The sequence below is a fragment of the Hoplias malabaricus genome, chromosome 11, assembly GCF_029633855.1.
Source record: "Hoplias malabaricus isolate fHopMal1 chromosome 11, fHopMal1.hap1, whole genome shotgun sequence".
In the NCBI taxonomy this organism is placed as follows: Eukaryota; Metazoa; Chordata; class Actinopteri; order Characiformes; family Erythrinidae; genus Hoplias; species Hoplias malabaricus.
This window is the reverse complement of record NC_089810.1, coordinates 28,162,584-28,184,738: the sequence shown is the minus strand read 5'-3', so window position 1 is coordinate 28,184,738 and position 22,155 is coordinate 28,162,584. Positions and strand designations below refer to the sequence as shown.

The 22,155-nt window shown below is 38.3% G+C and overlaps 2 protein-coding genes across 4 annotated transcripts; both read right to left on the bottom strand.

The window, feature by feature from the left end:
- Positions 1 to 269: 269 nt before the first annotated feature.
- Positions 270 to 11,823, bottom strand: c18h3orf33 (c18h3orf33 homolog (H. sapiens)). 2 transcript variants are annotated; one of them, XM_066685393.1, is made up of 6 exons: positions 11,464 to 11,823; positions 10,504 to 10,563; positions 9,371 to 9,524; positions 6,911 to 7,071; positions 3,945 to 4,202; positions 270 to 801 (listed from the first exon to the last, which is right to left on the bottom strand). In XM_066685393.1, exons 1-6 carry the CDS (start codon positions 11,557 to 11,559, stop codon positions 568 to 570), a joined length of 963 nt encoding a protein of 320 aa, XP_066541490.1. In that variant the 5' UTR covers positions 11,560 to 11,823; the 3' UTR covers positions 270 to 567. The 2 variants fall into 2 exon arrangements, with proteins under 2 accessions (XP_066541490.1, XP_066541492.1); XM_066685395.1 differs by lacking the exon at positions 270 to 801 and having other exon boundaries at positions 1,340 to 4,202; positions 11,464 to 11,801.
- Positions 11,824 to 14,077: 2,254 nt separating this feature from the next.
- slc33a1 (solute carrier family 33 member 1) lies at positions 14,078 to 21,746 on the bottom strand. 2 transcript variants are annotated; one of them, XM_066685568.1, is made up of 8 exons: positions 21,507 to 21,746; positions 21,070 to 21,174; positions 19,783 to 20,575; positions 19,155 to 19,357; positions 18,861 to 19,045; positions 18,298 to 18,415; positions 17,257 to 17,472; positions 14,078 to 16,934 (listed from the first exon to the last, which is right to left on the bottom strand). In XM_066685568.1, the coding sequence occupies exons 3-8, from the start codon at positions 20,531 to 20,533 to the stop codon at positions 16,770 to 16,772; spliced, it is 1,638 nt and encodes a 545-aa protein (XP_066541665.1). In that variant the 5' UTR covers positions 20,534 to 20,575; positions 21,070 to 21,174; positions 21,507 to 21,746; the 3' UTR covers positions 14,078 to 16,769. The 2 variants fall into 2 exon arrangements, with proteins under 2 accessions (XP_066541665.1, XP_066541664.1); XM_066685567.1 differs by having other exon boundaries at positions 14,079 to 16,934; positions 21,029 to 21,174.
- Between the last annotated feature and the right edge of the window lie 409 nt (positions 21,747 to 22,155).

The window sequence follows — 22,155 nt, the reverse complement described above, 5'->3', positions numbered from 1 at the left end:
GAGAAGAAAACTAGACTGTATGATACTGAGCTGAGATAAATGTGCACCAACGGACTGTAAACGGTCGTATGCAACAGTTTCTGCGTCCAGTTTTTGTTCTTTTTAAATGGAAAATAACAACGCAAATCAGAGAGAACAATTTCTTCTCAATTTATTTAAAACGTGTTAAGGTATTTTCAATTAGTAGAAACAATAAAACATTTAATTTAAATTTTGACCAAGGGAACCCATATTTACGCATACGACCGAGCTGAAACACTGAACAAAAGTGAAAACTCAATTAAAGCTTGTACTTATTGTCGGCTTTATACCCTAAAAACAGGAGAATTCGTACACATTTGAGAAAACAACCACGATACATTAAGAAAAAAGCAATAATGCACCTGCTGAACAAAGAACGGCCAACTGACTTAGTTTCCTGCACTTGTTTCTGATTAATCTGTTCGGTTGACAAAGTTATTCCTTCAGATATGACATCATTGTTTCCTACTCCAAGTTTTACAAAGTTTCCAATGTTGTTTTAACCCAGGTGTGTGTATGGAAAAGACCGTGTTTACTGCACTTACTTCAGTCCCTCAGTGCAGGAGCAGCAGCAGCAGGGTAACAGCACAAGCTCCCATTCAAACTGTACGGGCCTTGACGAGGAAAGCAGCAGGAAAACCAGCGGTGGAGACTTTGGAATGGATTTGGCACACGAGAAAGTGTATAGCACTGCCTTATGGGTAGGGGATGGGGACGTCTCATGAAACACACCGTAAATCTCAGCTGTGTAGCTGTAGCCTGAAAGCAAGACCTTCCAAACTGGAAAAATAATGAGGGACAATACATTAGCCTTTATGGCTAATACATGTTACATGTCTATTTCTATACCATTTACCTTCCAGGCAGTTTGGAGGGGTGGTCTCTATGCCTACAACAATTATTATAATAATATCAAATTAATTTATAAAACAAGTTTGGTAATAAAAAAAAATAAAATATATAAAGAAAAGTGCTACCAAAGTTCATCAATCAGTATTACTAATAAATATGTAGTATAGTAAATATATAGTAAAAATCTTGACAAATCAGTACACAAAATACTTCATGTGGATATTGGTTCATTTGTAATATATGTGTGTGTGTGTGTATCTTTTTTTTTTAATTCATAATGAAATTAAATAAATAAATGCTACTGAAACTGTATTTTCTGTTATACTTAAGTTAGAATAACATTAATTCAATGAGAATGACAGTGCAACAATTTATTTGTAAATAAAATAATTCCACATTAAACTTCAATAAATGAAGAGACATTTGGCAGTTTTTAATTTAACAACTCTGGAACTCAGGGAAGCAGCCAAGTTCCCCAGGATCCAAGTGAGTGAGGAGTGAGGATCTTTCTATCACTCCTCTACTCTGCCAAACTGACAAAGGGAACATTTACCCAAGCATTCCACAGAGTCTTTTCATGACTCCATCCTTCATGGCACCATCCTCCAATCCCTCCCACAGTTTCCCTCTGCCTTGGTCAGGCGCTCAGTCTCAGTTCAAAGTCTACCCAGTTCAGGCACAGGATCACAATATTTTTTTATACAGATTATGGTTCAAAACACGTGGCCAATCAGAGGCAAACAAACCTGCCACAGTCGCTGCTCTCATGTACACAACAAACACCAAAGAAGATGGTCTCTTTCCTTATGTTTACTCCCAATCATTGCAGCCTGTCCATTTTCCAGCAGCTAAAATAAACTCACAGCCCCACTGGAGGGCAACGGACCATTTAACCACAAGAACTAATTTAGGATCAGCCTGTTTGTCTAGTGTAATTTTATATGGTGAATATTTCAGAAGGTACATAAGGCTTTCTACAGAACAATTCTGCACAAGGACCAGTCCTAATTTAATAAATAGATGGTTTAATAAATGTATTTTCAATATTTTGTTCTTTTAAAACCCACTCTACAGGATGTATTTATTGAGGTTTCTTAGATCTAGATGCATTTCTGAACTATTTACAACTTTTTTCAGGACTTTATGGTTTATCTTGAAAGTGGCAGGACCTTACAAATCCTTCATGGCTGATGCCATGTTAGCTATTTATACCTTGATGCTTGTTTTATCAGACCAATTGACTGTCCATAGGGCCACAAAAAAGTAGAAACCGCAACCAACATAGGCAAAGTTCTTTGAAAAACAACAAGAATGTCTCAACAGGCATGGCTGTAATAAAGGCAAAAACACATTAAAGTTTGTAATATTGTAAATACAGTTGTCATACTGTAAGTCATAACATGAAATCTCATTTTTAAATATGCACACTCTGTAATGAGTCAGCAACAATCAGCTCTTCCCTTCCATCAGCTTTTAAAGAACCCCTCCTAGCCCAGAACACACCAGGAGGGCTACAGTACTGTGCTGAACTCGGTGGCCTAACAAGACTCAACCACATCCCTACATAGTTCTGTTATTTGTCTTTTAGTGTAAAAAATTTGATTTTTGTTTGAAGAAAAAGAATGTATGAATGCCTGTCATAAGGATTAGTTCAGCTCATTAAATCATGCAAAAACACATAAACCTGCAGTTCAAGAGGTTGTCTGTGCCTACCTCTATATACGAACAACAGGGAAATTCATGATTTACGTCACTTAGAATAAATAATAAATAAATAAATTCCAAAGCTAAAAGGCTATTGCTTCCATTCTGGATCTGGACAGCAGTTTTCAACATTTCTGAAAGCATCTGCTGAAATCCCTTTCTCCTCCCTCCTTTACTTTGCTTCATTCTCCTCAGCTTTCTCCTAGGTTTCCTGTAGTCTAAGGCGTCTAGGACCATGAGAGGGGACTGGCCTCTTCTCTGCACATTGTCTTAATGGACTAGAGGTGCCGTTTCCATGGCAAAAGCACCCCCTACACACCCAGACCTTATTGTCTCTTGGGGGTGCACCAGAAGACCCCCATCAGCTTTGTCACTAGGACAATGTATACCATCCCCCTCCTTTTTCTATGGGGGGGGCAGGAAAATTGTGGGATATGATTAGATGAAGATAATCAAGCAAAAAGGATCTGTCATCAGGATTATGCTGAGGAACTATTAGGATGGATGTGGAAGGCAGTTAATAACAAGACTGAAAACAGATTTTGAGCAGCATCACTTGCCACAGTGTATATACTGAATGTTAACATGGGTTAGGGGGGAGGGAAAAAAAAACAGATACCAACTTAACAACACTGGCTGCTTCAAAGCAGTCTCAGGAATCAGAGGAAGATGGGAAATTTCCCTTAAGGCACTCTGGCAGAGTAGAACTGAATCTTTTAAGCAGAACGAAGTTCTCCATTGAACTGGCTCTAGCTTTACTCTTCTTCAGCAGGCTAAGATGATTACTCAAAAAACTGGTCTAAATGTTTTCCTGGCTATCAGAAAGCACAAAAAGTCATGTGCTAGAAATTGCTAAATATATTCTGAAATGACTCATCTCTAGTATCATTTTAACCCACATGTAGCCATCTTTGTCACAGATCGTTCAAATGACTACTGGCCTTTAAGCTCTACTTGGCTGTTTTGCTTTTCAATTAGGCCATTTTGCAACCTGGTACATGTATGTTTCCAAGCTAATGTTACCGCTACCATTGTAGTGGTTTCCAAAGCCTGTGGTTCCCATTAGAAACTGTGTTTTGTGAAGCTCATCTGCTGCATCATCCCTCCTCTACCTTATTTGGTGATAGGTTTCGAACCACCGGACCACAGTTTTCCAGATATTATTTGAGTGGTACACCACTTTGATCATACCAGTGACACTAACATGGTTGTAAGTGTGGCCATGGTATGTGTATATTGGCACTGTTCAAAGAAAAACATGTATCTTCATTTCTGGCAATTTTTTGTTTACTATATCATTTGAACACAACAGCTGTCCTTCACACTGTGTGAAGAAATGCTCCAAAATGACTTCATCTGTCCTTTACCCTTGAAATCCACTTCAGTGCTCTCTTTATGGTTATTACTACCATATTTTTGCTGAGGATGCGCGAGACTCTCTCTCTCAGACTCTCCTTTCTCCACAGGCCTTCCCCCTTCCTCTCAGCCTTCAGCTGAGACCTTAGCAGCCGTCTGTGAAGCTTTAAATTTAGACGAGAGTGAGGGTCCAGACCAAGAAGTGGGGCTGTCCTGCCCAGTCCTAGGCACAGGATCTCCTCATTAACACTGGAGACAAACAGGAAGCCCTACAAGGAAAGAGAAAACAATGCTTATTACATATAAATGATCTTTTATATACAATGCCTACAGTCTGTTTTTTGTAGAATGAAAAGCATATTTTACTTGTTTACTGTGTATTAAGCATTTAAACGGATACGTAGATAAAGAGTATGATGAAATCCCAAGTGGTGCAGTCTTAGCATTGACCTTATAACTGACTGTGCTGCTGTTGTGGTTTCCAAAGCCCATTGTTTCCATTACAGATCAGGTTTTATGCCATCACAAGCTACATTTTCTAGGGGAGCTATGCTAATTGAAAAGCAACCAAGGAGCAGGGCTGAAAAATGTGCAGAGGTGTGCCAAGTTGAGTCAAGTAGGTACCATGCAAAGGTAAAGTAACACAAGAGATCATAGGAGGTCAGAATCTTGGGGATACTTCAGCCATTCAATCCCAGAAGTTCTAGAGACCATACCTGGCCTTGCTCACTGGGTGGTTAGAAAGGCCCCCTGTTTGCCCATCATCGCCTGTTGTGCTAGCAAGTTGGCTAATGTGACAATTTGCTTTTGCTTATTCTTAGACTCTATACTCTGGTATTATTGACAATTCAAAAAGAAACAGTGGGCTGGTCTCACACGTCTACCCTCACAATGCTGGTGGCACAAAGTTTAAGCGTTATCTTTGCTATGTACTACCAAGCTTGAATAGATGAATATGTGAGGCTTTTCAAACAGAATTCTTACTCCTTAATTTGTTTAAAACACACACACAACAGAGAAACACACATGAATCTGAGAAACGCTTATATTTGCTGTATTACCAAGCTTGATTTCTCTATTCGACCTTAAATGGGTGAATTTGAGGCTTTTCAAATACAATTCTTACTCCTTAATGTATTTAAAACACACACACCCAAACACACCAAAGAGAAACACACATGAATCTGAGAAACGATATTTGCTGTTTACGACCAAGCTTGATTTCTCCATTCCACCTTAAATAGGTGAATATGCAAGGCTTTTCAAACACAATTCTTACTCTTTAATTTGTTTAAAACACTCACGTACACACACCACAGAGAAACACTCAAGAAGCTGCCTCAATTTCTTTAAAACAAACAATGGTATTTACACCATTTAGTCATGTTGTTATTCACCTTCTTCATATAAAACACACAAAACACAGTCCTAACATCTTTCAAATGTTGCTATGTCTAACTTTCTTTATATAAAACACACAACTTATGGGGTTTACTCCTTTAAATCTATACATAGGCATCTGTATTTCAGAAAAGTGTTTTTCAGAAATGATTTGCTGTTACCTGTTTAGGAGAATATTAGCCAGCTCTGGTTCTGTTGTGTAGTGATGTTGCTTCTAAAATGTCTCCCCTTTCAAACACAAGGCCAATACTTCCTCTCGTTTTACTCTGTCTCTGGTCAGGGAAATTTTTTAGAGGGCAATGGGGCTTTTTGGGTCCAGTAAAATATAACATTAACTCTGTTCACCTTGTCATTTCATGGCTGCAAGACTCATGTTTGTAGACCTGGCAACGTCGGTGGGTTTGGACCATTTGTGATTGGACAGAAGGCGGGATCACAGGCAGGACATCAGAGGCAGCAGTGTTTTAGCTTTAATCTATGATCTCACACCCTAGATATTTTATGACTAAGTACAGAATATATCTTAGAGATTGCTCCTTTAAAGGGAATGTCTACGATTTTAGAGAAACGCATCTCTAAGCCCCGCGTCTTTTAAGGTGGAACGGTAGCTGAGGAATAATAACGGCTGTTGTTTGTATGTGGCTGAAGTTTGCCTTTCCGTGTGTTTTTATTCACCATTTGAATTAGCAAAGAAACTTATTTCTTTCTCAATCTTTTTAGTTTTGTAGCACTTTCATTAATGCAGTTTGCCATCTTCCAAAACATTTCCACCTTAAATTATATGAAAAAGCATATCCAGTTTCGAGCACACAAACATTAGAGCTAGCAAAATATTCTTTGAATTTTATAAGTCTTTTTTGATTACAATCGTTAACTACGCCTTTAACAGAGCAACAAAACATTCAGCAGTGTGATACCTCTCAATGTTAAAATTAAAGTTGTTTACTTAATATAATGTTAGGTTTAAGTCTATCACAGTTGTACAGGCAGTAGCCACAGAACTAAGCAAAATACCACACTCACCTCTCATAGACTCCATAATCATAAGTTTCCCATTCCATTTTAAATGGACAGATACATATAAGCACCTGCTGCACCCTTAGCCTGTTTTTTATTCTATGTTCCACTACCATGTCCAACAAAAAACACAGTAATTATTACTATTATACATCTGACAGCAACTACACAAGACTGTTTATAACTAAACAACAGCTCAAATTCAGGTTTGTGTGTTTTCTTGTTTTAATACATGGGCCTACAATCAAATCATGGCATTGATTAAATTATGGGAATTATAAGATGTTTTGAAGATATTTACTGGAGACATGGAAATGTTATTGGAGGCACGCAAAGCAGGATTTCCCAGTTCAGCCACAGAATTTAAGCCTCAGGTCAAATGTGTCAAACAGGAAAATAGATGAGTGACATTCCTACTGGGCAGTCCTCAACTATGGGCTTTACTCACTCACAAATCCTGCTTTGTTGAACAGATCCTATAGGGGGTTTAAAAGTCCATAACCGGTCAAGTAGATCTGTATTTACAGTGTGTAGTAACCTGTGACACTTTCTGACCCACCCTGTTCACAGACACCAGGCAGTGCAGAAGGTTGTCCTGACAGCTGATGAGCCGGAGCCACACCACCTGGTCAGGCCTGAGTCTTTCAGAGAGCCATAAATTGCCCTGAGGAGTCAGCTCTACACCAGCCAGACACACATTCAGGGGGACCATGGACTGGTCTGCAAGACGAGGAGAAGGGCAAAATAAAAAAAGAGTAATTCAAGCTGAGTCACCTTTGTGACCCTTTAAAAATCATAAGTGCAGTTCAAAGTGCCATTGCAATGTGAAAAGACCAGGAAAGCTTATAGCTGTCCACCTTCAAAAGGCTTTTAGAAAAAGGATGTTTTTACACAAACAAGATCATGGAGGATGACACTAACCTGATGCTAAGGGACCACACTATGTTATTGTATGTCTCAGTGAAAGGGCCCTGACACATACACTATTCTACAGACTACATAACTACTCCACTCAAAAAGTCAGACAGATGAATGAATAGCTAAAGGCATTTTAATTTAAAAATGTGTTCTTAAAGTGTTTTTTTATTGTTCTGTTAATTAAATTTTTTAAAGTTTTTAAAATGATAATTTTGTTTAAATTAAGTGTTTATTAATTCTGTTACATTAGTTAAAATATGCAGTGTTCCCCCTATGTACCTAGCAAGAGAGGACAATTATAATCATTTGGAATCTCAAGCACAGATGGTTTTTGAAGAACATATTTACAATAAACTATAATTCTACAGTGTGGCAAAAACTGTAAAATAATAATAAAATATTCCTTAGGTTGGGGTGTCTAGGATTTATTATGTGTGCAAATAAATTTAAAGCATTTTTATGCAATGTATAATTGTAATTTAATGTCTGCATATTAATAATAATAATTTATTTATATATATATATATATATACACATTGATAATCACTAAATAATCTAAATAACCTCGAAAAATTACTACTTAATTAAGGACTACTTTTTCTACTACTACTACGAATACAACTAATACTTATTCATAACTGAAAAAGTTTTTATATGTAAATGACATGTTTCACATTTTTCATAATTAAGCCCCAAAGAAATTAATTTGTTTTGTAGAAAAATACAACATACTTGATTCAATGTAGTTGATTACAAGGCCAAGCCCGAGAAATACTCTGAAGCCCAGAAGGACAAAGTCCAAATAGAGTAAAACTAAACAACGATTTTGTACACGTGAAGACAAAATAGAAGAAAAAAAATAGGCTGAAGGAAAACATGGGCCATTCTTCACACCATTACAGCCCTAAAACAAGGTTTAACACAGCGATGCGCCTCCTTCATCTACTACAAGTGCAGAGAGCCGCTGTGAGCACCTGCCCCAAGCGCCACATTCTTTTCACGTGTAGCCTATTAAAGCACATAACTGATATTATATTGACCTCTTCTCGTTTTTTTTATCTCTTTCGCAACGTTTATTGCCCATGAATCTTATATGTCCTCATAAATGTATAATTGTGTTTAAAATGTTCAGTTTAGGCCCAGTTATTTGTATTCTCTCTATACCTTTTAGTAATTATTTTAGGTAATTTTGTGTTAAGCATTCAAAAAAAGGCAAGAAAAACATGCAAAAATTCAAGCAAGATTTTGCCTAATGACCCTAGAGGAAGAACCAGGGGTGCACATGTTTCTGTTGTAAAAATCATAGGTGGTACTTAGAGGTTTTGGTTTGATAATGTGTGGTACTTGGTCTAAAAATTTGAGAACCACTGATTGAGAACCAAAACTCACACATACTTTTAGATACAATATTATGCACATGTTTTTGCAATGCTTTTTCCTCGTGCAAATGCAGTGATGAACAAATGCATAATGAATAAATTATTCTCACTTGCTATTTTCAAATTAGGTGGTGTTTTATGAATAAAGGGCCATTTTAATTTTTAATACTATGAAACAAAAAAATTGTAACCATAAACCTATTAAAACTTACTTGACTGGTTAAAATATGTTTTCTAGGAAAAATTAAGAATGAAATGAACTCTTATTTGATGCTGTGTGTTAAAATACATGAGGCGGAGGCATATGGGATATATACTCTAGTCAGACATATCCATCAATTTAGATTGAAAGCACTAATCCTTTTATCTTCATTTTAGCTGGCAATAAAAGCTGATCTCTGGTTTACACAGAGCTGGGAAAAGCTTATTTAAATCATTTAAACCCTCTTTAAGGCTATGGATAAAAGTTAATGTAAATATACACTGCGGCATTCTCTTCTAACCCTTTACTATGATATCATCATAGAGGACTGAAACAAAATCTTATAAACGTGCATGTTTGCCACACAGAATGTCTGATTTAATTAGCAAAGGGAGAACCAGATGTTTCAGCAGAATTAACTCCCTCATTACACTGAGAGAAAATAAAATCCCAATACAGAAACTAGTTTTAAGCTAACTGGGGCTCCAGCTGAGATATCGGGTTAAGTCTATCATCTTACATTTAATCAACAGGGGCGACACTACAGGCACATATATTGGGATGTGTTCCACTTCTAGCCCTCTCTCAGTAACACTCTTCACCCTTCCTCTGATGGCGATGTTTCTCTCAATGAAGCGAGCCGGGATTTCAGAGGGAGAGCTGAACTTGGTCAACTGAAGAGAAGAAAGAAAAAAGAAAGAACCATGAATAGACATTCAGGAATATTAATATTCATTCATTGAGTAATGTAGTGCTCAGCCTAACAACACATTTTAACACTCCAGACCACTTTATACTGTGACATTTTTTGATTTCTTATTGATCTATGGTGCTTTTCCACTGCATGGTACCTATACCCAACTCTGCTCGCTTGGTCCCTGGTTGGTTTTCCACTATAAAGCCCCCTGCCCCGAAATGTAGCCAATGATGTCGCAAAACACCATTCTAAAGGGAATTGATGACTTTGGAAGCTATAACTGCAGCAGTAATGTTAAGTGTGGTTTATACATTTTTGTGTGTAGTTGTGCTTTGGAACGGAACACAGCTCCGCATCCCAATTCAGACAGATCAGTGTAGATTTTTTTTTTGTTTCTTGTTGCTCCATCCAGCTCTTACTGGATTATTCTTCGCCCAGCAAATTAAGGAGCATGTGAACCTCTTCAGAACCCTATGGCACAGTTTTATGAGCTGGTGTTGAGTCGGAAAAACCAATGTAATCGCTACTCTAACTTGGAGATTTTACAAGCAAGTTGTTCTGCATTTACAAGCTGGAGGTCTGCATTTCATGGTGTAGACATGTCACTCTGGCCAGTCAGCGCTCTGTAATATCTACATGTCACGTTTAGGCCCTACTAATCACGCTTGGAAACAGGCACAAGCAAGGACTAAAAAATACCCGCTTTCAGGGATCAGATACCAGATTTGCCTAGTGGAAAAGCAAAAAACCAAGCAGAGAAGGTATCATTTTGCAAAATTGGAAAAATTGTCATTAGTATGAAGCCCTAAATTGTGACACCTTTGGAGCAGCTGGATAAAAGTGAAGAAGTGAGTAAACAAGTGGATGTGAATGAGTGAGTGCGTGAGGTGCTTAGCATCTAGAATAACAAATAAGATTGGACTTTCAGAGAAAGTAGTGAGTAGTATGAATGATACCAATCTAATGCTTCTTGCAATGACAAGCACTCCAGCCACTGCAAGCCCTGTGCTGATATTCTGCAGGAAAAACAAACAAAAAGGTGATTTAATATGGATGGACATTTGCTACCTCTGAAATCTAACATAACATCTTGCATAATTTCTGTGTACACACACCCACACATTCTCAGCACTGCAGTGACACTGATGTGGTGACGTGTTTTAGTGTGTTGGGCTGGTATGAGTGGATTTGACACAGCACTGCCGTTGGAATTTTTAAATTCCTCCATGTTACTGCTGAACTGAGAATCTTCCACCAACCAAAAACGTCCAGCCAACAGCGTCCTCTAGGCGTCACCCTGTGTCCACCATTTTATGAGAGAGACGTATATGGGTATATACATTTGTATACACTATATTCATGTGTTGCTGCACACTTTGTGTTATTCCGTCATCATTTGTCAATGGGTGCTGCCCACATGATGTTTTTGGATGGATATTTTAGATTAGTGGAGTATTTTCAGTCCAACTCTGATGCTGTGAACATTGACTCCAAGAACAGTGTGAAAGGCTGTAATTACCAACCATAAAATGAGCAGTGGTTGTAAATACAAGGAGGAAATCGGGGCATCAAAATTCCTCTGTGTGAAAGTACAGTAATCAATAAAGTAATTATATTGCTATTTCTCTTCTATTTTATTCTAATGGTGCATCTATTCGTGTGTTCTGCTACTATAACACTGCTGTTTTGGGATCAGTAAAATGTTAATGTATCTTATCTTCTGAACACTTAATATTGTGCCTTCATATGTACACAACTCATATTATTAATTTCCATTATTTTCATTTCAGCAGAGACATATGCTTGGAAATAAACAGAGCTCTGAGCTTAAATTGCAGGGGCAAAATTTCAGGGAGAAACGGGTTTAATACAAGCAGCAGTGGATAGTTTTTAAAAGGCAGACTGTAGACACTCACACGCACTAGACTCAGGTTGTCGTCTGCGACCTGGGAGACCAGCTTAATGATGTTTAAAGTCCGCTGCTTCTCCTCCTGATGACTCCTTTCCGGCATTGTGTACAGTCTGAAAAAACTACAACTCTAGCCCCGCCCTAGCCCTTACAACAGAGAGCAAACCACGAGGCCCAAACCATTTGAAAGCGTTTTCAAATGTGTTAATCGACGACAAGATTACAGAGAACCCGCTATATATAATTTATTCAACACAGAAAAATATTGGCAAAAGTATTCATTCACACATCCAAATCATTAATGTTCCAATCACTTCCGTCGACGCGTTGCATTGCGCTTGGGATGTAAGGTTTGCATGCAGCTGCTCGGCCAACACATTCAATGACACTCTACGTACTGTTCTTGAGCTGAAGGCTATATGAATTACCCAGACAACGAGCAAATATCGGTCCACTGGCATAAAACGTCTGTCACACCACTGTAGACCACTGCTGGTCCACCATCGGACCACCCAGATTATTTCCTGTACAGGATATAACTCATTTATAATCTACTCAAACAGATTTTACATCCACAGAGACTTTTATTCTGAAAAATATACTAATACAAATATTACCAACAACTATGAGAGATATAATAATGAGTATAAGCCTGATATAAAATGATTAAATGCTAAGTGCTGGATTAAAATTATTTACTAATCTTATTTATAAAGAATAACAAAAGAATCTAATGAAGGAAAAAATGTAAATTGGTCTGTGAATGTAAAAGTGTTAAAATGTGGCATTTTGTCTAAAATTCTAATGTTTAATCAGCAGTGGTCCACCCAGAAAATGCTGTGTAAAACACTAGTGGACCTCCAAATTTGCCCTCAGTGGGTCAACAGTGGTCCGCCATCTTCTTGCTCTCAGGGTATCGACGTCTATATTGACTTTGCACAAAGTTGGTGATCTCTGCACATAATGCGCTTCAGCATTCGCTGCCCCCACTTTGTCATTGTATATGGCCTACCAGTTCCACTTTGTTAAAACACCAGCGACAGTTTACTGTGGAATATTATAGTATCGAGGAAATTTGACAACTGAACATGTTGCACAACAATGTATTGTTTGTCGAAGCAGTCTACATGCCTAGGTACCTATTTGCCGTGGATGTGGAACACCTACATCCCATAATTTGGGGTGAGTGAATACTTTAGGCAATATGATGTATTTGAATATATGAATAAATTATTAGAATATTTGGAAGTGGCGGAAAAAGGTGGTGCAGCAGGTTGTGTCACAGTCACACGGCTCCAGAGACTTGGAGGTTGTAGGTTCAAGTCTCACTCCAGGTGAATGTGAGGAATTTGGTGTATTCTCCCCATGTCCAGGTGGGTTTCCTCCTATGGTCTAAAAACTGTGGTAGGTGGATTGGCGACTCAAAAGTGTCAGTAGGTATGAGTGAATGTGAGTGTGTGTTGCCCTGTGAAGGACTGGCACCCCGTCTAGGGTGTGTTCCTGCCTTGTGCCCAGTGATACCGGGTAGGCTCCGGACCCACCGTGACCCTGAACTGGATAAGCAGTCACAGACAATGAATGAATGAATGAATATTTGGAATATATTTCTAAAAGAAAGCTCTAAATCCTTGGTGTAACTCTGGTGTAAGTTTTATTTAATTATACACATTTACCTTCATTCATTGAGCCCAGATCTATGAAAATGCAATTAGTCCTCAGATCTGCCTCAATCTAGGCCTTCGCCACTCGCCTGTAGCTTGAAAGCTCCGCTCCAGAATTTGATTGCTTGCTTAGATTTGTGCTATCAGAAACCCTTGTCCCCTCAATTCATAAATTTGTGAACCTTGGAGATTCACATCAGAAATGCTTACTGTGTGGACTATTTATTTACCTCATATGTCTAGCGTTTAGACATTCATTCAATCATTATCTGTAACTGCTTATCCAGTTCAGGGTCGCGGTGGGTCCAGAGCCTACCTGGAATCATTGGGTGCAAGGTGGGAATACACCCTGGAGGGGGTGCCAGTCCTTCACAGGGAAACACAGACACACACACATTCACTCACACACTGACACCTACGGACACTTTTCAGTCGCCAATCCACCTACCAACATGTGTTTTTGGACTGTGGGAGGAAACCGGAGCACCCGGAGGAAACCCACGCGGACACACCAACACCTCACAGACAGTCACCCGGAGCAGGAATCGAACCCACAACCTCCAGGTCGTGAGGTTATAATAAGGTTGAACACTTTTTTTTTTTTTAATAGGAAAGGAGTCTTCCAGCCCGTTAAGGCTGTTAATCGCACAAATATGCTGTTATGATTTAACATGAATTATCTTCTCATATTTTATATATTATAGAGTGGATCGTCAAATCTGGATTCCTTGTTAACAAATTCATTGATTAAGGGAACTGAATATTTTACATAATAACTGAGTCCTTTCCATAATTTATTGTGGTGGGGATGGTCAAATAGATAACAATGGTAAGTCTTGGAGAATAATTTTTTAATTGCATATGTTACTGATTTTTAAAAAAACATACTTAGGAAATGCCAAATATGTTCTTCTGAACACTGCAGCCCCATCACCTAAACGGTTAAACCACAACCTTGGACTTTTAAAGAGAAAAAAAATGCATGAATGAATATATTTTAAACATAACAAATGATTTATTAGATATCTGATATATTTATCCTAGGTTTTCTTTGCAAAGTGCTGGTGGCTCTTCAGCATCAACCAAATATTTAGGTCAAATTAAAGTACTTCCTCAACAAGATGGGAAGAATCTGACCTAACAAAAACATTCAGCAACCATACCGACAATTAAAGCTTATTTCAGTAAAGAAAACAGTGCCAACCATTCAAGTGACACTCAACATACAGGTGAAAATACAGAAGACAAATAAGGCATGAAATCTAACTTATTAGATATTTTTCAGATTAAATTGGAACATTTCCCTGATACTCAGTGACCTCTAAACACTGACATGGTTGATAATAAAAGATTACTTAGTATGTCCTCATTTTCATGACTCTAACTGAAACCCTAAGCTTTAACTTGGTTTTAACAACATTCACATAATTAGCAAAGCATTACTTAAAATATTCTCTTTGCGGTTTTTATTTATGTGATCTCCAGGTAATATACGGTGTTAGTAATAAAATTTGAATATCATGAAAAAGTTGATTTCAGTAAAGGTCAGGCGAGTTTGCTGGCCAATTAAGAACAGGGAGACCATGGTCCTTAAACCAGGTACTGGTAGATTTGGCACTAGGTGCCAAGTCCTGTTGGAAAATGAAATCTGCATCTCCATAAAGTTGGTCAGCAACAGGAAGCATGAAGTGCTAATGACCTTGGACCTCAGAAAACACAGTGGACCAACACCAGCAGATGACATGGCGACCCAAACCATCACTGACTGTGGAAACTTTACACTGGACCTCAATCAACATGGATTCTGTGCCTCTCCTCTCTTCTTCCAGACTCTGGGACCGTGATTTCCAAAGGGAATGTAACATTTACTTTCATCAGAGGCATAACTGTGGACCACTCAGAAGCAGTCCAGTAATTTTTGGAAGTGAGATGCTTCTGACGCTGTCTATGGTTCAGGAGTGGTTTGACACAAGGAATGCAACGCTGAAACCCATGTCTTACATGCATCTGTGTGGTGGTGATTCTTGAAGGACTGAATCCAGCTGCAGTCCAGTCTTTGTGAATCTCTCCCACATTTTTGAATGGGTTTTGTTTCACAATCCTCTCCAGGGTGCGGTTATCGCTTGTACACTTTTTTCTGCCACATCTTTTCCTTCCCTTCGCCTCTCTATTAATGTTCTTAGACACAGAGCTCTGTGAACAGCCAGCCTCTTTACAATGACCTTTTGTGGCATTGTGTAAAATGTCCCTGTTTGTGTAAGGTGTCAATAGCGGTTACAGATAATGAATGAGTGTAGCACCAGGTGTCTTCAATATTGAACATTTTCACAATATTCTAATACTGAATTTGGGGTTTTCATTAGTTGTCATTTATAATCATCAAATTAAAAGAAATAAACACCTGAAATATCAGTCTGTGTGTAATGAATGAGTATAATATACAAGTTTCACTTTTTGAATGGAATTACTGAAATAAATCAACTTTTTCATGAGATTCTAATTTTATGACCAGCACCTGTACACCTGAAGATGCCAAATAATATAAATACAAATAATAGCTAACAGCATTCCCACATGATGGACGATTTCCAATCGAGGTGAAATAGCCTGAGTATTTAATCACAACAGGTGCTGTTGTGATCACAATTTTGATCAGTCATTAATGTCCTGTTGTGAAAACTCCTTTTTGCTTTGCAATACAAAAAACAACTGAATTCTAAAATAAGTGCAGCTACTGTTGAATGAACTGGTCTATGTTGTTGATTTGGAACAAATACTGGAAATATGTTTCAGTCTATAGCTTTATTCATTTTGGAATTAATTTTACTGAAGCAGGTGAGGTAGTTTCAGCCCCAGAGATCTCATTGATTGTAGTCTACTCTTAATTCACCATGTCAGATAATTTTGGAGACTGCTCAGTTAAGATACCTACAAGATTTTTTTTTATCCTGTGTGAAATGGTAAAAAATAATATTCTATAATTCAAAAATTGCATTAGCCCAACTTCCCATTTATGAATAATACCATCACAGAGCTTATGAAAATCAAACAAAACCCAACATAACATCAAGGCACAGGGAACTTAAGAAACCATTACCAAACAGCCAGATCCAATTATTCAGAAGAGATGGAGCATTATTTTGGAGCAGCATCTACCTTGCTGATACAGTACAAAACAGAACTACAAACTGCTGTGAATGATACAGATGAATGCCTCTTTTTCCTGCGTAAAATCTGCATTTACAGTAAAACAGAGAAGATGCAGCTACCATAAGGACAAAACAGCACAGAAAATTGTACTGTTTCAATCCACACCATGTTAAAATTTTCTCTTTTCCTAGGACTTCAGTGAGGCAGCGACTTGACCAAAGTCTGAAAAGAGAATTACATGTGTGAGGAACAGAGTAGAAGAGAGAAAGCAAGGCATTGTGAGTCCTTAAAGAAGAGACGGTCCAGGGTAAGGGATCATTCATTCAGAAATGCCAACGTTACTAATAAAGATTTAAGTCTAGTAGGGGACAGTTAGGGTTCAGCAAATGATATCACACCAACCAGTCCCCTATCAGCTTTCATTCATTATTAGAACTGTTAGCATTCAAATTATGTAAGAGTCTGAGGCTTTGGGCTCATAGTGTCCACTGTTACTTCTTTATTAGCGGATCCTACAGTGCCAAGCTGATGAACTCTCCTCCTGTAATCGTTTCATTCTCTTGCCAAAGAATATCCACCAAGAAAATCCAATGACCACACACACCAAAGACTCAAGGTAGTAACCGTCCAACGCCGTCACACACTCACCCCCCTTATTAACACACAGCTGTAGAAACAAAATAAGAAATACAGGTTTGTCAGAGTTTTTAAATAAATTCAGAATGCTGTTTTTAAGAGGAAGAGCCAGAGTAAAAAGTATTTTTAAACTTTTAGCAATTTTTAATACAACACCAAATGAGGCTAGTTATGCATTTCCATGTTAGATTATCTGACATAAAAAACCCCGTTGATTCAAAACTGCTGTTTTTTCCCCATTTTAATTCCATATATTGTCTATATCTATAGTCCTTAATTTCTTTTGCTGGATAATTTTTTTTTTTCCATAAAGCCGGATTTTTAAAGGAATGTCATAGGTATGATGGACTTACCCCAGCTTCTTCAGCAGAACCACACGTCTGTCCCACTGCTCCCTGGCACTCTTTAGAAGTGAGAGGGTCCACCAGCCACAGGGCCAGTGTGGACGGCCAGTTCCCCCCCAGATTAGTGACAGTATTCAGAAGAGTCATATAAGTGCCACCTATCACTGGATCACTCACTTTAGCATGGAAAGCCATGCAGGCTACATACATGCTGTATAGTGCCACCTAGTGACGAGAGAGAATACATAAGGTCAACATGAAGCTAAATGTATTAATATTTAAAATGAATACAGCAATAAATCCAGTATATTCATTATACCAAATAATTACAGATGCACAGATATTAACAAAGCAGAATCCAATATTTTTCTTTATTCATGGGTTGCCAATAAAGGGTGTCCTATATGTAAGGGGACAGAAAAGAAACACTTGTATAAAAGACAGTAATTTAATTTTAGAAACAAGCTGTGGGGCAAGGGGAACCATGGCCTAACGGGTTTTACTCTTCACTTACATCTTGTGTCTACATTTTTCTTATATGTGTTTTGCATTTCTTTCCTGTCTTCCCACCTTTGGGACATGCTTTACATAAAGTAGAATGTAGAAACGTAGGATAGATAGAAAATAATTAGCACTGCAGAGGAATATAGGCCATCATTAAAAATAAATAAATGAAATGCATACATATTACCACATACATTTTCTAAGCCAGGAATTCTAGAGTTAAATTTGTTTTTTATCTAGGACATCCAGGGAAATAAGTTGAAATACATTTGAGATTAAACAGCTGTATAATTTCTTTTGATACACCATTACAACCGAAACACTTACAAAAGTCTGGCAGTAATCTTATGCAACTTAAAATAAAATGGGGACAACAGCAGGGATCAAACAAATACTTGCATGATTAAAAGAACTGGTATAGAAAGGGTGGAATTCATCAGATTATTGGATTTGTTTTCAAAACTTTAGCACATAAACTATTACAGTGTCCTCTGGCCAAGTCTAACCCCACAATGGTGACAGTACACATTTTTCAGGTAGGCATACCTGATGTACAGCATAACTGAGCAGCACTACACCATAGTAATACACCGGGAATCCTTCATCATGCTTCACACTTGGGGTCCACCATACAAGCAGAGCATACTCCAGACCAATCAGCAACCTGCCACCATAAACAAGGACACAGACACAGTATCACTGATAAGAAGTGTTAGTGAGGAGAAACAGAACTCTTATGAAGCACCAAAATTACTTATGAGCTAAATGACACCCACTTTTAAGAATTTATGAGAAATACATACTGCTCACATATTCTTGAGATATGAAGTAAAAAACACATTATATATATTCTTTCAGCAAAGCATCCAAAATTAATAGTCCATGTGTTCTGGAACAGTACAATTTTTTAAATCTATGACAATTAAAAATATTTTTAAACATTCAAAACTTATTAATTAAAAATTAGTTTTGCAACAAGCTGTATTCATTCTTAGGTGACATTCTGTGGTTTCAGATGTCAGTTGGTAGTTTACTCAGTTTAAACTTTGTAAAAATAATTTACTGGCACATGTAAACTTTCACCAACTCTGGTGAATTCTAATCATTACCTGAAGGGAAAGGCCTTGTAGAAGATGTCAAGCGGTCGAGGTCCTGCTGTGTATTTACTGATGACCAGCGGCAGCATGATTTGCAGAGGAACCATGGGCACAGCCAGCAGGGCCAACTCAGCTTTGGGCACACCTGCTTCCACCAGCTTCAGCCCTGTCACTGCATCTGCTGCGGAAAAACCTATCTAAGAGAGAGAGAGAGAGACAGAGACAGAGAGAGAGCTGAACTGGATAGTCTTTCCAAGACCCGAGATAACCCAACTCCCCCACCCCAATTTAAAACATCATGTCTACCTTTGAAGTGAGGAGCAGGCAGCAAAAGGTGAAAACTGCTGGCATTTTAATGATGGAGATAAGGAGCTTATATGTTTCCAAAACACCCTGGGTCTCCTCCTTAGGCCTTCTCTTAGAGCCCTGGTGTTTGCTGTTCTCCTTCTTCATGACAGCGACCAGGGTAGTGGACACCATAAACACAATCCCCCAAAAAAACAGGAAGTCTGATGCAAACATATAGCATTACAAGTGTTATTTTATTCAAATTCATATATTATAGTATACTTGCTTTTATAGTATAAGTATACTAAGGTATATTAAAGCAACACTAGGTAGTATTTTAACCTTTAAAAATTTTTAACCTCAAAATCATTGTGAGGCTCCACTGCCTGTAATAGGGAGAATAGAGCCTCCATTGTTGCTACTTTGTGCTCAGCACTCCAGAAACTGCACTATGTAACCTTTGGATGAGGGAAAGAAACCACCCCCACTCCCTCCCCCTGCACCTTATTTTAAGGACAATGCTATAAAATGAATTACACTATGCAACTGTAGGGGGACCATATCTTAGCTAGTGTTGCTTTAAGTTCAAGTTACATGTTACTAGGAACCTGCTAAACATAAATGAGTGAGTTACAAGCCATGGTACCTGACAATGTGACAATGCCTTGATCCTGTGGTTCAAACCTCAAGTACTTGTTGCAGAAATCAGCTGACTCCAAAGCCAGGAACAGCACGTTCCCCAGGAAGTAACCAGCCGTCTGACCCACAGAGTTACAAGTGGATGCATATCCCACATTCTCTCGCGACAGCATAGTCAGGGCCCAGCCATCTACAGCAATATCCTGTGTGGCTGCCAAGAAGGCCAACATGAAAAAGACAGCAGTCAGAGTGACCACGTCTGGTCCCTTTGTTCCATTCATGTCAAGGAGAGAGTCCACTGTAAAGGACAGCCCCAGCATGAACATCCCCAGCAGGTACTGAGTGGGCACTAACCATGACTTTCTCCGGCCGAACTGCTGGATATAGAGAGAGTCCACCAGTGGTGCCCACAAAAGTTTAAGGCTGAAGGGCCAGAATACAAAGCTGAAGTAAGCTTGGTCTTTGTAGCTGACATTCTTGCTCTGCATGATCAGAGGGATGCTGCCAGCCAGTCCTAAAGGAATGCCCTGGAGAACGTAGAGGAAGAGGAGGAGCAATACATTGCCCAGTTCTCCTCGAATACCTTTACGAAACCTTTGGAGTCTCTCCTCACACTCTGAACCCTGAAGTAGAGCCTCTTCCTCGTCTACTGTTTCCTGATCAGACATCTTTGGCTCCTGGTCATTCATATTCGCATTGACCACCACAGGTTTCCTCTGTCTCCCATTTGCATGCCTTATAGACTCAGACAGTTCCATGTCTGCTTGCTAGGCAATAAAACATCTATGCCCAAAACAGACCTGGAAAAAATGAGTAACATCAGTATGAATTGTGTCAAATAATACTTGAAATGGGTGAAGCACAAGGCTCACCAGTGTGGTCCTCATTGACAACATTGGCTGAATGAACGAATGAATGTATTTATGTGTTATAACTTTACTGCTGAAAACAACCTTGCTCTTTTCCAGGCATATCTCATTTGCAGGAAACCAAAGAAAATTTGCAAATCTGTGTAGATTGTAGAGAATTTATCTTCAAGAAATTATATCAGAATTACAGATAATAAAAGAAAACCAGGGAAAATTAAAACATCAGAAATGCATAAACATAGCAAAACAAGGAATATCAGTGATACAGAAAAAACATGGAATATTAGAATGAGACACACAGGGGATATCAAAATGATACATGGGCTGCACACATTCATATTCACTCACTCCTATGATCATTTTGTGCACGGCCAAACCACCTACCAATGTGTATTGTTTTGTACTGTGAGAGGAAACTGGAGCACCTGGAGGAAACACACTCAGACACAGGGAGAGCACACCACAGAGTCACCTGAAGTGGGGCTTGAACTCACAACCCCAGGACCTTGGAACTGTGTCAGAGATACTCTCTGTTACACCAGGGGATATAAGAAAGAGAAAAACACAGAAGATATCAGAATGAGTGAAAAAAACATGGGATATTTGAACGAAAATAAAATAAGAACGAGAAATATACAGGGGATTTACAGAATTACTACAGGGCATATCGGAATGATATATATATATATATATATATATATATATATATATATATATATATATATATATATATATATATTAATATATATATATTAATATTAGACATCAGAATGAAAGTAAAACATAGAAGACATCAGGAAGCGAGAAAAACACAGTGTATCAAAATGAGAGTAAAACCTTTTGTATATACGTTTATATATACCTGTTATGATGAAGAGACTCTCGTCATATCAGCAGCTCCTGTACTAAAAGCAGCTTTAATGAGCCGAGGGATCAGAGGTGTGCTGTATGAGGGGTTGAGTGTATGAGCGTAGATTTTAAAACAGCACTGTAGTTGGTCTAGAATCTGCTTCACAAACAACTTTCTCCCTGCGCTCTCCACAGACAAGGAAATGAAGCTCTGGGTCGTGCAACATACAAACCGCTCCGGCCTCGTTCAGCTGACGTGTATCTGAGCTCATGATTTTTTTGGGTTCCGCTTTTTAACTTAATTTAACTTAAAGGTAAAACATCTTTAAACTGAAAAAGCTTGCAGAGTTGTTGGGCATGTAGTTTTTCAAAGCTGAAAATAATAAGGACCACTGAGGTAGACTGTTATTAATAGCAGTACTATTAAGTAGTAAATAGTAAGTTGTCATTTTGTAGTGTCATGCAAGCTGTAGTAGTTGCTGATTTCATATTTTAGTCCTTATTTAATGGTTGATGTTTTATTCATGGACTGCACGTTTTTCTTCCAATGTGAATTTGGCGCATGTGTAGTGCCTCTGCTGGCTTGTTGCAGCATTCCACCATGTTTTTTTTTGTTTGTTTTTTTAATGGAAAACTCATATTTAATGTCATTTTTCTCCTCT

What these genes read in the sequence shown, in the direction of transcription:
- c18h3orf33 (XM_066685393.1), bottom strand. Translation starts at nt 11,559, where the DNA reads ATGCCGGAAAGGAGTCATCAGGAGGAGAAGCAGCGGACTTTAAACATC. An exon ending in ACAACCTGAGTCTAGTGCGT is followed by an intron (nt 10,564 to 11,463) that starts GTGAGTGTCTAC and finishes TTTTTCCTGCAG; the next exon opens with AATATCAGCACAGGGCTTGC. An exon ending in GTCGCCCCTGTTGATTAAAT is followed by an intron (nt 7,072 to 9,370) that starts GTAAGATGATAG and finishes CTCGTCTTGCAG; the next exon opens with ACCAGTCCATGGTCCCCCTG.
- slc33a1 (XM_066685568.1), bottom strand. Translation starts at nt 20,533, where the DNA reads ATGGAACTGTCTGAGTCTATAAGGCATGCAAATGGGAGACAGAGGAAA. An exon ending in GCCTGCTCCTCACTTCAAAG is followed by an intron (nt 19,046 to 19,154) that starts GTAGACATGATG and finishes TCTCTCTCTTAG; the next exon opens with ATAGGTTTTTCCGCAGCAGA. An exon ending in TACAAGGCCTTTCCCTTCAG is followed by an intron (nt 18,416 to 18,860) that starts GTAATGATTAGA and finishes TTATGGTGGCAG; the next exon opens with GTTGCTGATTGGTCTGGAGT.